This window comes from Micromys minutus (assembly GCF_963924665.1).
Source record: "Micromys minutus genome assembly, chromosome: 19".
Taxonomy (NCBI): domain Eukaryota; kingdom Metazoa; phylum Chordata; class Mammalia; order Rodentia; family Muridae; genus Micromys; species Micromys minutus.
Genome location: NC_137954.1, coordinates 37,981,284 through 37,994,572, shown reverse-complemented (window position 1 = coordinate 37,994,572; position 13,289 = coordinate 37,981,284). Strand labels below are relative to the sequence as shown.

Below are 13,289 nucleotides of genomic sequence, written 5' to 3'. Positions count from 1 at the left end.
AACAAAGCAATTCAAAAGAGGTAGCTGGGGTTGGGGTGGGGCAGATTGAATAACAGTTACTATAACGTTCAACTCTTCTGACAGAAGAACCTGGAAGAGAACTCATCCTGAGCAAACACACAGATAGAGTAACCCTTACCCTCATTACCTGTTTACCTGCTAAAGGCAGACTGGAGCCAATCATGATGAGATGAATCCTATCTGATGGGATAGGGTAAGGGTTAGGCTGTCTGCTCCTCGCTCCCATGAACCGGCTGATTAGTATTCCAAGCCATTCCCTGACAAACATGGGTAAAGCACCTCTGTGTCCCATCTCCATGCCTGGAATGGCAAGGGAAGAAAGGAGCTGGGCACTTTATCTTCCGTCTTCACCCACAAGCCAAGGACGACCAAATACGCACAGGCGTTCAGGAAGACTGACAGCCACTACATCATAGGAGGGGTTTTCTGCAACCTATGTGCAAGGCAGGCTCCCTGCAGCCAGGCGAAGCCTTCACACACGTCTTCTACTTCAGATCACAGTACTAGTAACTAATGTAATGCTAAGAGGAATCAAGAAAACAGCTAACAGACCTCAAACTACACGACTGATTGGCAGGAACTCCAAGATAGTTATGAGAGTTGCATTCACTTAGCAAACCGTTCACTCAGGTCTACCAGGTCTTAATTCTTTTTAATTCTGGGAACTGGATTCACCCACTGAGGTGAAATAACCCTTATTTTCTTCATCTGCTGATACACAGTCATGGGTCAAGTTACAATTTTGAGAGGTTAGCTACCAGCTAATGGAGGAGAAACACCCCTTTGGTCATCCTTTCTTTCGTATGAACTGAATCCACAGGAGTGTTAGGTAAGGCAGGCTCTGAAGTGAAGGGGCAAATTCAGCCTTCCCAAGGAGGGAAGGTCACTGCGGAGGCAGCAGGAAGCCTTAAGCAGACCACTGGTGCGTTCTGTTCCATGTCTATCTGAGGTACGGCTTGCTATGTCTGTGGCCTTGAGCAAGTTAGTTAAAGTTTACGACCCTCGGTTTCCTCAGCTATAAAAAAGGAGTACCGGCATCTGCCTCGAAGGCTTCCAGGGATTATGACAGGACACACAGAAGTCCTTTAACAGCAGGGTCTGGCACACAGAAAAGTCCAGCAACTATCCATAAGCCCACTGCTGGCGGAATGTCAACACGGACTTCTCACGTTGTGGCTGATTGTCTTTTAAAAGGTATCAGCAAATCGGAATCCTTACAGCACATTATTCTACTGTCTGCTGGCTGAGGCAGGTGTGGGAGCCGTGCCTGCATCGTGGCTTTTACTGTGCTGACTGGAGAGGAAAGTGATTCTCCCCTGCAGATATCATGAAAGAGCCAAATGAAAATCAAGTAGGAGAACAAAGCTTCCAATTTATCTCATTAGGCAGAGTCAAATCAAGTTATCGGAATGCCCAGCAGAGCAAGCCACCGCTTAGTTCACACATCAGCTCTGTGAATAGAGGCTCCCAGACATCATGCTTTTAGGGACTTCAAAATATTTTCCAGAATGTGCTACATGGATAACTTACTCTGTGGTGTCAATTCTGTGGCCTCATACAAAAACATGAAAAGGAACTTTGAAATTCTCCCACCCGATAGTTCTAGAATTATATATAAGCCAAGAATAAGATTTAAGAATTTACGGGAAGAAGCAAAATTCTTGGCTCCGCAGTCTCCTAGACATGTGATGATTTGTTTGCACAATCTTCAAACCAGGCAACACAACATTCTTGGAGCAATTCATCCTTCCAAATATGCCTGGACTCTAGGACAAAGTCAGAAAGACCAAAATCCTTTGTAGCAAAAAGCAACAAAACACAGCCCCAAACTAGAAAGGGCAACATCCTCACTTACAGGGAGGCAACCCTGACAAGAAGAAATGTCTTTGGGTTCCTTGTCAGAGACCACAGGAACTGATCCACAGATTACCTCAAAGCTGGGGTCTGGCTGGAGGCCTCAAAGAGGTAGCCACGTGATCGAACCTATCCAGCACGCTCAACACGTGTGCCTGAAGGCAGACATGGTGAGGTCTCCCAAATATTGGCAAACATTACACCATTAAGCAGAAATTAGACGGAAAACGAAGGGGGCCTAAAAATTGACTAGGAGTTTGGATGCTGTAAATGGCTAATCGGCCATTTTTCACCTGAAGCCCTCTCCAAATGCAGTTTTGCTATTAAGCAAAACCTCAAGAAAGGTAATCAATTCCAACTAAAAAGCACTTATCCTGAAGACGGTGTGTGTGCGCTAGGCACTTCAAACTCCTGGCTGCCTGCCAAAGCCAGACAACAGCCATCAATGTTCCTGCCTATCCGAGGAGCACAGGGGCCATGCATAATTGACTAGAAGATGGGCTAAAACTGTGCCCAATCAGTATGTGATCAAAAACGCGTGGAATATTCAGCGCCACTTGATTACACGAGCCTCGTCCTTTCACTCTCCTCTCGGAATCTCTTCAAGGTCCACAGTGCTGTAATAAGATCATTACTGTCAAGCGGTACGAGTCGTGGGCAATGAGTCTTGGGATGGGGAGTCATACTTCACAAGCTCCCCTGGTTTCTCGCTCTCTCTTTTTTTTGTGTGTTTTACTGCAAGCAGAGGCAGCAGGGCGACGAGGTGGCAGATAATGATCACATCACTGTGTGGTAACTAGAAAGGCACTTTTAAGAAAAAGCAGAGAGAAATCAGCTTAAGAGAAACTAAAACATTTCCCTTTGCTTTTTCCCCCCTTAAAAAATTAAATAGAATTAAACTGTGTGCAGTAGGCACTCTTCATGAACTCTTATATAAAGTCATCGCATGTAACCATTTGATAGATTTTCATATCTCACAAAGCCCATTACCTCACAGAAAAATGGCCAATTTCCTCCATCTCCTGCGTACTAAAGAAGCCCCTGGTTAAGTTGTGTGTGTGCAGAGCAATGGCTGCTCAAGTCTCCACTGCCCTCCCTTCTTTCATGGGAGATACACCCACGGCTTCAGACCTGCTTCTCATTATTTGTCTGAGATGAGAAGAGGGTGTGGCTGACGGAGAGGAAGAGAGCTACAGAGTTCTAAACAAATGCACACCTCTGCGGGAGCCACACCTTCTCTAAGGCACAAGCAACACATCTCAATAAAACAAGAGGTCGCCATGATCAGAACTGGGGCTAGAGCAGCCAGCTCTTTGATCTATACCGAATAAGAGAAGCAGGACTCCTCTGAATGACAGGTGGCTCAACCAATCACTTCCTGCTTCCTGCCAACTCTAACCTGCCCTTGAAATGCTCACTTCCTTCATCCAAAACAACAAAAAGAACAAGCATTATCATCCTGAAGGTGAACACAAAAACTGGTTGTTTCTAAAGAAACTGCAAGGAGTCAGTCGACATCTAACCCCCTACAAAGCAGCTGAGCAGTGAACTGACCCTGTGCTCTGACCAAACCAGGGCAAACACACACAAGAAATATGTTTGTCAAGAAGCCAGAAAGAGAGTGGTTTGGAAAGGATTGTTTCCCACCCACTCTCACGAGCAGAGAGGGTAAGAGACCTGATGAGCCTGGCTGTGTTGCAAAGAAACACAAGTGGACCAGGGAAGTGGTACCTCTAGGGCTTATGCCCAAGCAAATGACCAGACACAAAGCTAAACACAGAGTATTCTGACCTAGAGGCCTAACAGAGCCTCAGATGTCAGCTCCCATCTGTGTCTGGGGAAACTCACTGCTTAACGGAACCTTTCTCTAAACTTGTGAAATGGAAGGACCCTCATCCTTGACCACCAGAGATGACATGGTTTGGGGCAGTGATAGCCCTGCTGTAGCTTTGTAGGTGTCTGAGAATGTATTTAACAATAAATCCTGTGATTTGGGAACGGACCATCATGACCTATTCAAAAGCCTGAGAGAAAGGCCCATGATGCCGGGCAAGATGAGGTGCAGAAAGTCGGTGATGAATTAGACCAGGGAGGAAGCAGTGACTAGAGGGGTACAGCATGAGACCCTCTGTGTCTCCCCTAGATGGGACCATGGTCTCAGGGGTCACAGCTTCATCACTGAATTAAGTGGCAGCCACTTCAAGGCAGATTGTGACTGTGAAATGCCAGCAGACCCAGGAGCTCCCGTGGGCAGGGGACACATGTTATCACTGGTTCTTTGGAGGCATGGGGAACTGACAGAGCCCTGCAGGCAGCAAGAGCACCTCCAATGCCAGGCAAACAGGAAGGTGTGGAAGCCTGTTGGATTCCAAAGTGAAGTCCTGCAGGAATGGCTTTATTCTCCCATGTAGTGGGGGGACAGAGACCTTCAACTATGACCACTTGTCCTATAGCATGGCCGTCTCCTAAAGAAAATTAAAGGGCTCTAAGCTACCTCCTAGGACTGATCTTATTTTCCCTTAACAGAATTCCCCAATTTTTGTGCATTAGGAGAGTAGACATTCCACACTATCAAATGCAATGGGGACACTTTGTCCCTTTGTGGAGTCTCCCAGGCAACCAGGATGTTCTGGCACCAGCCATTGCTTTCCACTGTCTCCATCACTGTTCTCTGGTTCAGGGGAATTATTTCCCACACAGTATCAAGCACAGCACCTGGCATTCATAGGTGCTCAACACACTTTCATGGTCCTGAAGCGAATCCTGTTAGTTTGTGTGGACTTACAAAAAGACTAAAACCCCTCTCCTATCGGCGTGTCTGTCATGGTGGGAATCCTCTGTTCCGGCTTCCCCTGCAGTAATCGACTCATCTTTGTTTACTTCCAACCTGCTGACTCCCACAAAAGATCTGAGAGCGCTTACAGCTTGTGTGTGTTTGTGAAGGACGAACTGTACCCTGCAGGATGGCTTTTGAGTCAACTCTGTCCAATATACGATGTCAACGTCTAGAACAAGCTCAGCCCTGCTCAGTTTCAGCAAGTTTGTTCCATGGGAAGCTAGAGGGAGCTGCCTGAGGACTCTCTGGAAAGCCAATCTGGCGTGTGGGTATCGAGTCCATCAGGGCCCTGTGGTGTCTCCTAAATCCTACAGCTCAAGGGTGGCGAGACCCTGCCAGCCTTGGGCAGAGAATGAAAACCACTACATTATGGTATTCTCTTTAGGAACATGGTGGGATTCTTGGTTTCACACTTTTGGTACAATTCAATGAGTCAGGACACCCCTGTCCCAACATACATGCCTGTTTAAAAATAAATAGGTTAAGTTCAGGATCTCATAGCATGAAAATGATTGCTGACTATACAATCTCCAGGCTGTGCTGATGGAGACTTCACAATCCCTTTCCTTCCAGGCCAGCTGCCAAACTGAGAGCAAAAGGCAGACCTGCGTAGGGCTGGTTAAAGAAAGGACATGCAGTGACAGGTGACAGTATCCCCCATAAATCTTCCACTTCCTCCCCTCCCAGCAATGACACAGAACTGAAAAGCACGTGTAGGCTGGGATCACATGTGCACAACAGGTCTGAGGCCTGACTTCTGCCAGGCATGTGTGCACCATGCACATCACTGTAATAGACACCCAAGAGCTTGCTGGGCTCTGGTATCAGCAGAATCACACTGACCACCTACTCATGACAGGTAGGACCCCAGCTTACCACGGTAGCCCAAAGCTTATGGCACTCAACAACACTGTTGTGTGCCTACAGGTTACTTGCTGATAAACCTAAGCAAAGAGAAAGCAACACTGGCTGCCCGAGCATAATTATCTTCTCTGCAAAGGACCTTCCGGAGCGTCATCTGACACCTATCCCGTGGTGACTCAGCAAGTACGAAGGAAAAAGCGATCTCTTTCTAAGATTTCTTAAATGACAACTACTGTGTACCAAATCCACAACTAAGTTCTAAATAGGCCAGAGGAGCCTTCGCACACATGTAATCTGGGTATGTGGTTAGTCCTCCAAACGTTTCCTGGGTGTTCCTTTGCCAACCTAGCTATGTGTCACTTAGAGGACCTGTTTGTGCCATATTAAGGCTCTGAGCTCCCTGGGTTTTAATTCCCAGTGTCTCTGATGGTGCCCAATCCATCTCATTTTCCCATGGTGGTTCCTTAATATTTAATGAAAACAAATGATTCATAATTTTAGGGTCTCCTCTGCAAGAGTGAAGCAAACCAAGTGGAAGGTGACCTTTGCACTTTAGAGTTAGTGACATTTGTCAGCATCTTGGGCCTCACCTCTGGGTGCTTGGTGAGCAACTCTAGGACGAGCAATTCATTCTCTGCTGTACCGATGGCTTGTGGGAGGTTTACCTGGTCTAAGGTAATCCTTAACGGCCATTCAGGATCAACCACTCAGTGGTTCAGTAAGAACCAGAAAGCGCCGAGGAAATGAGATGAGGAGGGAATAAATTCCCATTGAGACCTTTTGCACAAAGCTCTGTGAACCTGGAGGTGGTGGGGGCGACACCAGGAATCCCACAGACACTGCTGTATAATAAGATTGGCTATATTGAGACGGGTCCTGATTTTTAAGGAAGAGATCTTTGCCACACAGCTTCTAGATGTTAAGATCTGTATGAGAGCCCAGGTCTTATCCGCGGAACCTGAGAAATTCAAGGCAGCTTTTCAGTATGCTCCACTCCTAGATTCAAACGCCGCTTCCCAGACCTCAAAGCCTTGCTTTCTGCCTGGTGGAAAGAAAATCAAGAGACAGTTCGGTCACCTACCAGCAATCTGACCCTGGACAAGAAAGACACTTAACCTCTCTCTCCTTCAGCCTCCTCACTAGGGAAACACGGAAATTAGCACCTGATGCAAACTTGCATGAATGTTGGAAGACTAATGAGGACCACCAGACTCAGGGCCACTGAGCAGAGCTCCCTGGCTGTGGCTTCCTTTCAGCAACGACACATGACCTCACCATAAGTCCAGTTCTGGGACACAGAGGATAGCACTAGCTGCCTTTCAGAATCCATATTCCTCAACTGCAGCCTAGCCAACCCTGCCTCTCACGACAGTGCTGGGCTATTACCTCTTACGGCTTCCTTCTAACCCAAGTCATCTCTTTGAGGCTTCCATGCAAAGGTTCCACGGACACTCTTGACTAGTCAGGGCCACCTAGTACTTGACGGTCATCTGGCATCAATTGTACATGCCTTACGCCCTACACCACCATTCTGCTACCAGAGGTCCATGACAGTTCCCTTCCCACCCTTTCTAAGCTCCTCATTGGGCCATGATTATCACACCTAAATGACACAACCAATTTGTTCAGTATGTGTAACCATTCCTCAGCAAACTAAACTCGGCTGAAGATCCAGAACACTACAGGTGATGGGGCAGGAGAGGGATCATGGTCATATGAACATGAGAGGAAAGAGATGTTAAGAGGACAGGATGGCGGCTTCCACTGTGCCACCTGTAAAAACAACACACAATGGGAGAGGGTACATCCACTGTCTTGACTTTGCTTCCCCATCCTCTGAGCCTTCACAGAGCAGGGCAGGGGATCAGAGGGATGGGCAGGTACTATATAACCCCCACATCTTAGGATTCCATAGTTAATTAAGAGTCTAAGAAAGGGCTCCATTTCCCAAAGTTCACTCACAATCTCTAGAGATGATTGCAAAATTATCATAGTGGAGCCCTAAATACTTACAAAAACTTTTAAAGTGACAGTCTCTGCTTCTGTAATTTACTGTGTTCTTTTGATTCATTTTACTAATACATTTTAGATTTGCATACAGCAACAGGTTTCAACACAGCGTCTGCGCACACAGATCAGTATTAATATCAGAACAACGGCTCTGCTAAGTTTGGTAAGGTCTTCTTTCTGCCAGGTGGTAGGGATGGAGTTAATGCCCATGTCCGAGACAGACGAATGCAGGAGGGCCAGAGTGGCTATTTCTGTTACACTGAGGCCTCTGCTGGGCACCATTTCTGAAGCAGAAGCAATATAAATACTGACGTGATCTTTCAGCCCACCAAAATCAGAGGGAAACATCCCAGGAAGCCTAAGCAGCTGCCACGCAACTGGGGATGGCACTCAGGGACATGCAGGGAGTCCTGGGGCTCCACTAATGAAGCTCTGAGGCTTTATTAACATAGGTCCTGGGAACTGAACTCTGGTCCTCTGGAAGAGCAGCAAGTGCTCTTAGCCACTAGGCCAACTCTTTAGCTACTGTCTTTAATAAATGGCAAAAATTATACATATGCAAGAAAATTATCTTAAATACATCAATAATTTATTATTTATAGATCTGAACACCTATTTTACATATCTTAATTTTTCAGGTGGAAGTGGGCCACAGAAAAGGTTGAGAAGCCCTGTGTGCGACACTGTCTGCATCTCAGATCAGGCCGGAGGCCATGGGTTGAAGACTGCAGGGGGGACGCAACAGTCAGGGCTGGAGGACTGAGATGTTAACAGGCTTTCTATTTTTAATTTTTATGAGAATTTATTTTTATTTTATGTGCACTGGCATTATGCTTGTATGTAAGTCTGAGGGTGTCAGATCCTCTAGAACTGGAGTTACAGACAGCTGTGAGCTGCAATGTGTTCCTAACCACTAAACCATCTGATCAGCTCCAAGGAACATAGTCTCACACCCAAGCAGGATTGTCAACAGGAAGAATCTGCACAACTGGCTTTACCTCTGAGGACAACATGCCTGTCAGACTTCCCACAGCTGTTTCTTAAGTGTTCCTTAGGACCGTGATGTGTGCTTCAATGGTAGAAAAGCACACAATCTGACTTTAGAAATGCACCCTGTGACGTACACATCCTACACTCAGGAGGCCGAGGCAGGGGGATTGTAAGCTTAAGGCTAGTTGAGGCTCCACAGTGAGATACACACTTTAAAAAGCCCTCATAAAAATGACACACTGGCAGGGGGCAGGGTAACATTCTAGGAAAATTTATACAGAAGACTTTATTAGAATTTACTTTCCCTATGGGCAAGCACCAATCCCTGATACTGTAATGACGCTGTGTTATGCTTGCAGACAGGAGCACGTTGTCCCTTGAGAGGCTCTACCCAGCAGCTGACTCAGATATAGACACCCACAGTCAAGAGGGGATGGAGCGGACTCTTATGGAAGAATAGGAGGAAGGATTGTAGGCCTCAAAGAGGACAGGAACTCCACAGGAAGAACAAGAGTCAACTAGCCTAGATCCTTGGGGCTCTCAAGAGTCTGAACCACCAACCAAAGAACATACATGGGCAGGACCTAGGCCTCCCCTGCTCGTATGTAACAGATGTGCAGCTTGGTCTTCATGTGGGTCCCAAACAACTGGAGTGGGGGCTGTCCCAAAAGCTGACACTTCTATGTGGGGTATGTTCAGCTGGGTTGCCTGGTCTGGTCTCAGTGGGAGAGCATGAGCCTAGCCTTGCAGAGACTTGAAATGCCAGGGGGGTCCCTCACCTGCTCAGAGAAAAGGGGGAGGGGGATGGGATGACCAGGAGAAGAAAGTGAGCGAGATGTAAAGTGAATAAGTAAAGAAATAAAATTAAAAATAAAAGAATTCACTTCCGATTAGAAACTGTCGGTGAAGTGAAAGGCGTCTCAGCAGACCCATCTGAGACTTCTGGACGTGTGCTGCCCAGTCACCCATCCTTGTGAGAGACTGCAATGAGTTTCTGATCTATGTGCTTCTGTGGTACCTGAATTCACGCGCATGCTCATGTGGAAGACACAGGACGACCCTGGCTATTATTCCTTAGGCACCATACTCTTTATTTGTTGGTTTTGGAAGCAGAATCTCACCGTGGGCTGGGAACTTGACAAGGAGATTAGACTGGCTGGCCAGCGAGTTCCAGGGATCTGCTTGCCTTCCTCTGCTGGTGCTAGGACTACAAGCACATACCATCAATGCCTGGCTGGTGTAGGGGTGAGCTGGGACTCCAACTCAGGTCCCTGTTCTTGGAAGGCAAGCACTATAGAGCTATCTCCCAAAGCTACTGCCCTTGTGTCTGCTAGGCCAGATCCATCCTGTTTCGTCTACAGTACAGCCTACCAACCTCCAGGTGACCCCCCAAGTTCAGAAAGCCAGCAAGTGTCACTTTCCTTCCAGCTTCCCATTAGCTGCACGTGCCCCTGCTGGCTCCGTCTTACAGTGTTGATGCACAGATCCTGTGGGTAACCGAATGCACGGAAGCAGCCACAGAGAGAACAATTACCACCTGGAAACACGTGACATACCCTAGCCACTCATCTGTTATATGATGCACACTTATTAGGGGAATTCTTGCTTGGGTCCCCAGGCTGGAATAGGTGGTAATGCTACCATTTTGTCCCACCCTCTTCTTGGGGCAGGTTGGAGCTGACACCAGCTGATCTGATGGCTCTTGTTAAAGTCTCAGGAAGAGCGTTTGTGAGAAGCTTCTTTGGTGGGAAGAGCAGTGGCATCTAGCTCAAGGCCTGCACCCTTCAATGCTACATTCCATGACTGCTGACACGGCACAATCATCCTTAGTGATCCCCAAGTAAGAAAACTGGCTTCATTTTCTAACCTTGTCAGCAGAAAGTACACAAAACTGGACGAACCTTGGTGAAGTAGAAGAGCTTCGGGCCCTGCAAGGAGCCCCAAGCTGCAAGGCCTCCTCGTGGCCCCCCAAAACAACACGGCCCACCTCTCTGAGTCACACCGGTTCTTGTTGCTTGTTTTGTGCTGTGGGCTTAACAAACCGCTTTCCCTACTGGGAGGACCATCATGCAATCTACGGTTCTGAACACTCTAACTGGGAAAATATTCAGGAAAAACCTGATGGAAAGAGAAAGGCTCTGAGTGGAAACATCTGCTCAGATAGAATTCTGCTATTGTCTATCTCACCAACAAAACTTGGTGTTAATATAACAGCATTTTAAAAGTTTGGTTTTCTCTTGAATTATTTCTGTAGTTTAGTCACATTCATATCCCTCACTTTCTGTGTGTGTATGTATGCAGGTGTATACCTCTCTCCAAATACATGTGTGGAATAAAACATCTACATTCACTTGCAGTTGCCACTTCAGAAAGTCCACATATGGCCACCAGGTAGACAGTGGCCGTCACAAGCAAGGGCATTTTCCGCAGTGTAGACACTCCCTCTGGGAGCCCAGGCCCCTTACCTTCAGCAGTGCCCGAGAGCCCGTCAGCCTTGAAGTTGCTGGTACTTTTCTTCCTCCGGTGTTTCTTTCTGTTGGCGTGGGGGGAGGGAGGTGGGTCGAGCTTGGGGCTGGTGCTGCTGGAGATACTTGGGCTGGAACACACCGAGTCACCCAGCCCCGTGTCTGTGGCCGAACCGGAAAAGGCAAAAGAAGGCAAAGGTGAACTTGGACCACAGAGCAAGGAAAGGAGGAAAACTCACTCAAGCAACATCCTCCAGTGTAAGGCATGAGGTCTTTCCTGAGACACCTGTGCACAAGGTGGCTGGGTTGGAGGCCCGGGGCCTCGGCAATCAGCAGGTCATGGCACTTCTGTCCTGTGCACCTCCTAGCCCAAAGCAAATGCTGGAAATCCTCTGCTTTGTGGGACTGTATTCCTGGAACCTCAGGCTCACACTTAGCAACAGGGAAAGCAGGGCGGGGAGCCTCTGATTCTGAGTGTTTCCTTTCCTTCCCTTGCTGCACCAGAAATGAGATATTGATGCATATAAGGTCACAGAGACTTGTCCCGAGTGGCTGGGAAACTGTACACACAGGATGGACAATCCCTGACCACCTTCTCCCTGCACCACGACACATGGCTGTGACTCCACTTGGTAATTAGTGAGAGATGGCACAGCATGCCACGAGTCACCAAGAGCCTGCAGGAGTGTCCCCAAGTCAACAGCTGCAGGCCGAGGAGTCCCTCATACTCCTAGGAGAGGTTTCAAGGCCAGTGTGCAAATACAGCAACTTACTATAAATGAAACTCAGTTTATTATTTATCTTTACGAAGAGAGGATAAAAGTGGTGCTAAAAGGTTGGTTAGAGACAGAGATACAAGCATAGAAAAGGAACAAGGGTTGCCCCTCTCCCTTCCCTGAGCTTTCAGAGTCACCAATCCGAGGACAGAAAGGCCTGCATTGACTCCTACTCACTTGGTTCCTGCTTTTGGAATATGGCCACCCTCTAAAAGCTGGGGATCTACTACTGAAAAACTGTCCTAAGATCCCTGCTGATGCTCACCACAGTACAGTCTGGGTACCTACCACCTTCTATCCCATCCCCAGATGTTGCTACCCTCCCACTTCCACCAGGCTCCAGGCTTTCTGGTTCATACTCGTTAGCCGATCGTCCTGAGCCCCACTTCAGCTTGTGTTTGGGCAAGTTGGCTTAGGTGGTGGTGAAGGTCAGGGTTTAAATTACAACAGCTTCGGGCTAGGCACAGTGGCAAACACCTTTAATTCCAGCACTTGTGAGGCAGAGGCAATAGAATCTGAGAGTTCCAGGCAGGTCATTCTACAGTGAGATACCAGGCTCAACAAAACCCACCCACCCACCCAACCAAAAATCATCACCACCAAAATCAACCAACAAATAAGCAAAGCATAGCAACTCCCCAAGCAATCTCTTTTCCCAAAGCCCTCATCTAGTCTTGGGACAGGTACCAGACTCCCAGATGGCTACCTACCTTCTCCTTCTGTATGCTATCTAGTGCTTGAGCACGTTGGTTCTTCTTAAATATTTCCCACACAGATTTCAAAATATGCCCCTGACATACACTCTCTGTGCCAGGCCCACCGACAGTGGACCATGCCTGTCTTGTCCCTACAGGGCTTCCTCATCAGGCAGGGTCCACTCACTGCTACTACCCAAAGACCTTTCAGGTAATGAGCTTAGGGGTCCCACTGTCCTGTTCCTTTAGTTTTACAACCTCTGCAATGGTGTTGGTGATTCTCCATCCTAAGCTACTATGTTAAATCTCTCTGGGGGTTCAGACACTCTGGGCAGAACAGTCTAAAGCTAACTTCGGGGCAATGAAGGCTTCCTTTCCCCTAAAGGTCCTGTAATGCCTAACACAGGGGTGGGGGTGTATTGTAATTAAACTATTGTCCAACACACTCTCTCTGAGACACTTAGGACACATGCACGAACTCTCTCGTCTGCACTGCTGTTTCCAGTTTCCCTTTTACTACTTGATTTCTGCTGTCCTCTGGAGTATGGTTCAGTAAAGCGCTCCTCCTTACTGTTGGCCACAGCTGTTCTCAGTACCTCTGAGAGGGGTCACTTCAGTAGACAGGCCTCCGGGGCAGCATCTGTTTCTCCTGCATCTACTGTGGTGTGTCCCTCCCTTTCAGATGGGAAGCACAGTGAGGTCTGTGTGGGAAGGTAGGGAAGAAACCGTGAAGCACAAGGAGGAAGTCTGAGAGGCTGGCCCATAGTATGTGCCCTTC

The 13,289-nt window shown here is 47.7% G+C and overlaps 1 protein-coding gene across 4 annotated transcripts in view; it reads right to left on the bottom strand.

The window, feature by feature from the left end:
• Positions 1-13,289, bottom strand: part of AGAP1 (ArfGAP with GTPase domain, ankyrin repeat and PH domain 1) — a 414,013-nt gene that overhangs the window by 84,538 nt on the left and 316,186 nt on the right. For all 4 annotated transcript variants that reach the window (XM_080932933.1, XM_080932934.1, XM_080932935.1 and 1 more), the window contains one exon: positions 11,041-11,202. In XM_080932933.1, coding sequence (XP_080789059.1) covers positions 11,041-11,202 — 162 coding nt within the window. The remainder of the gene's footprint in view (positions 1-11,040; positions 11,203-13,289) is intronic.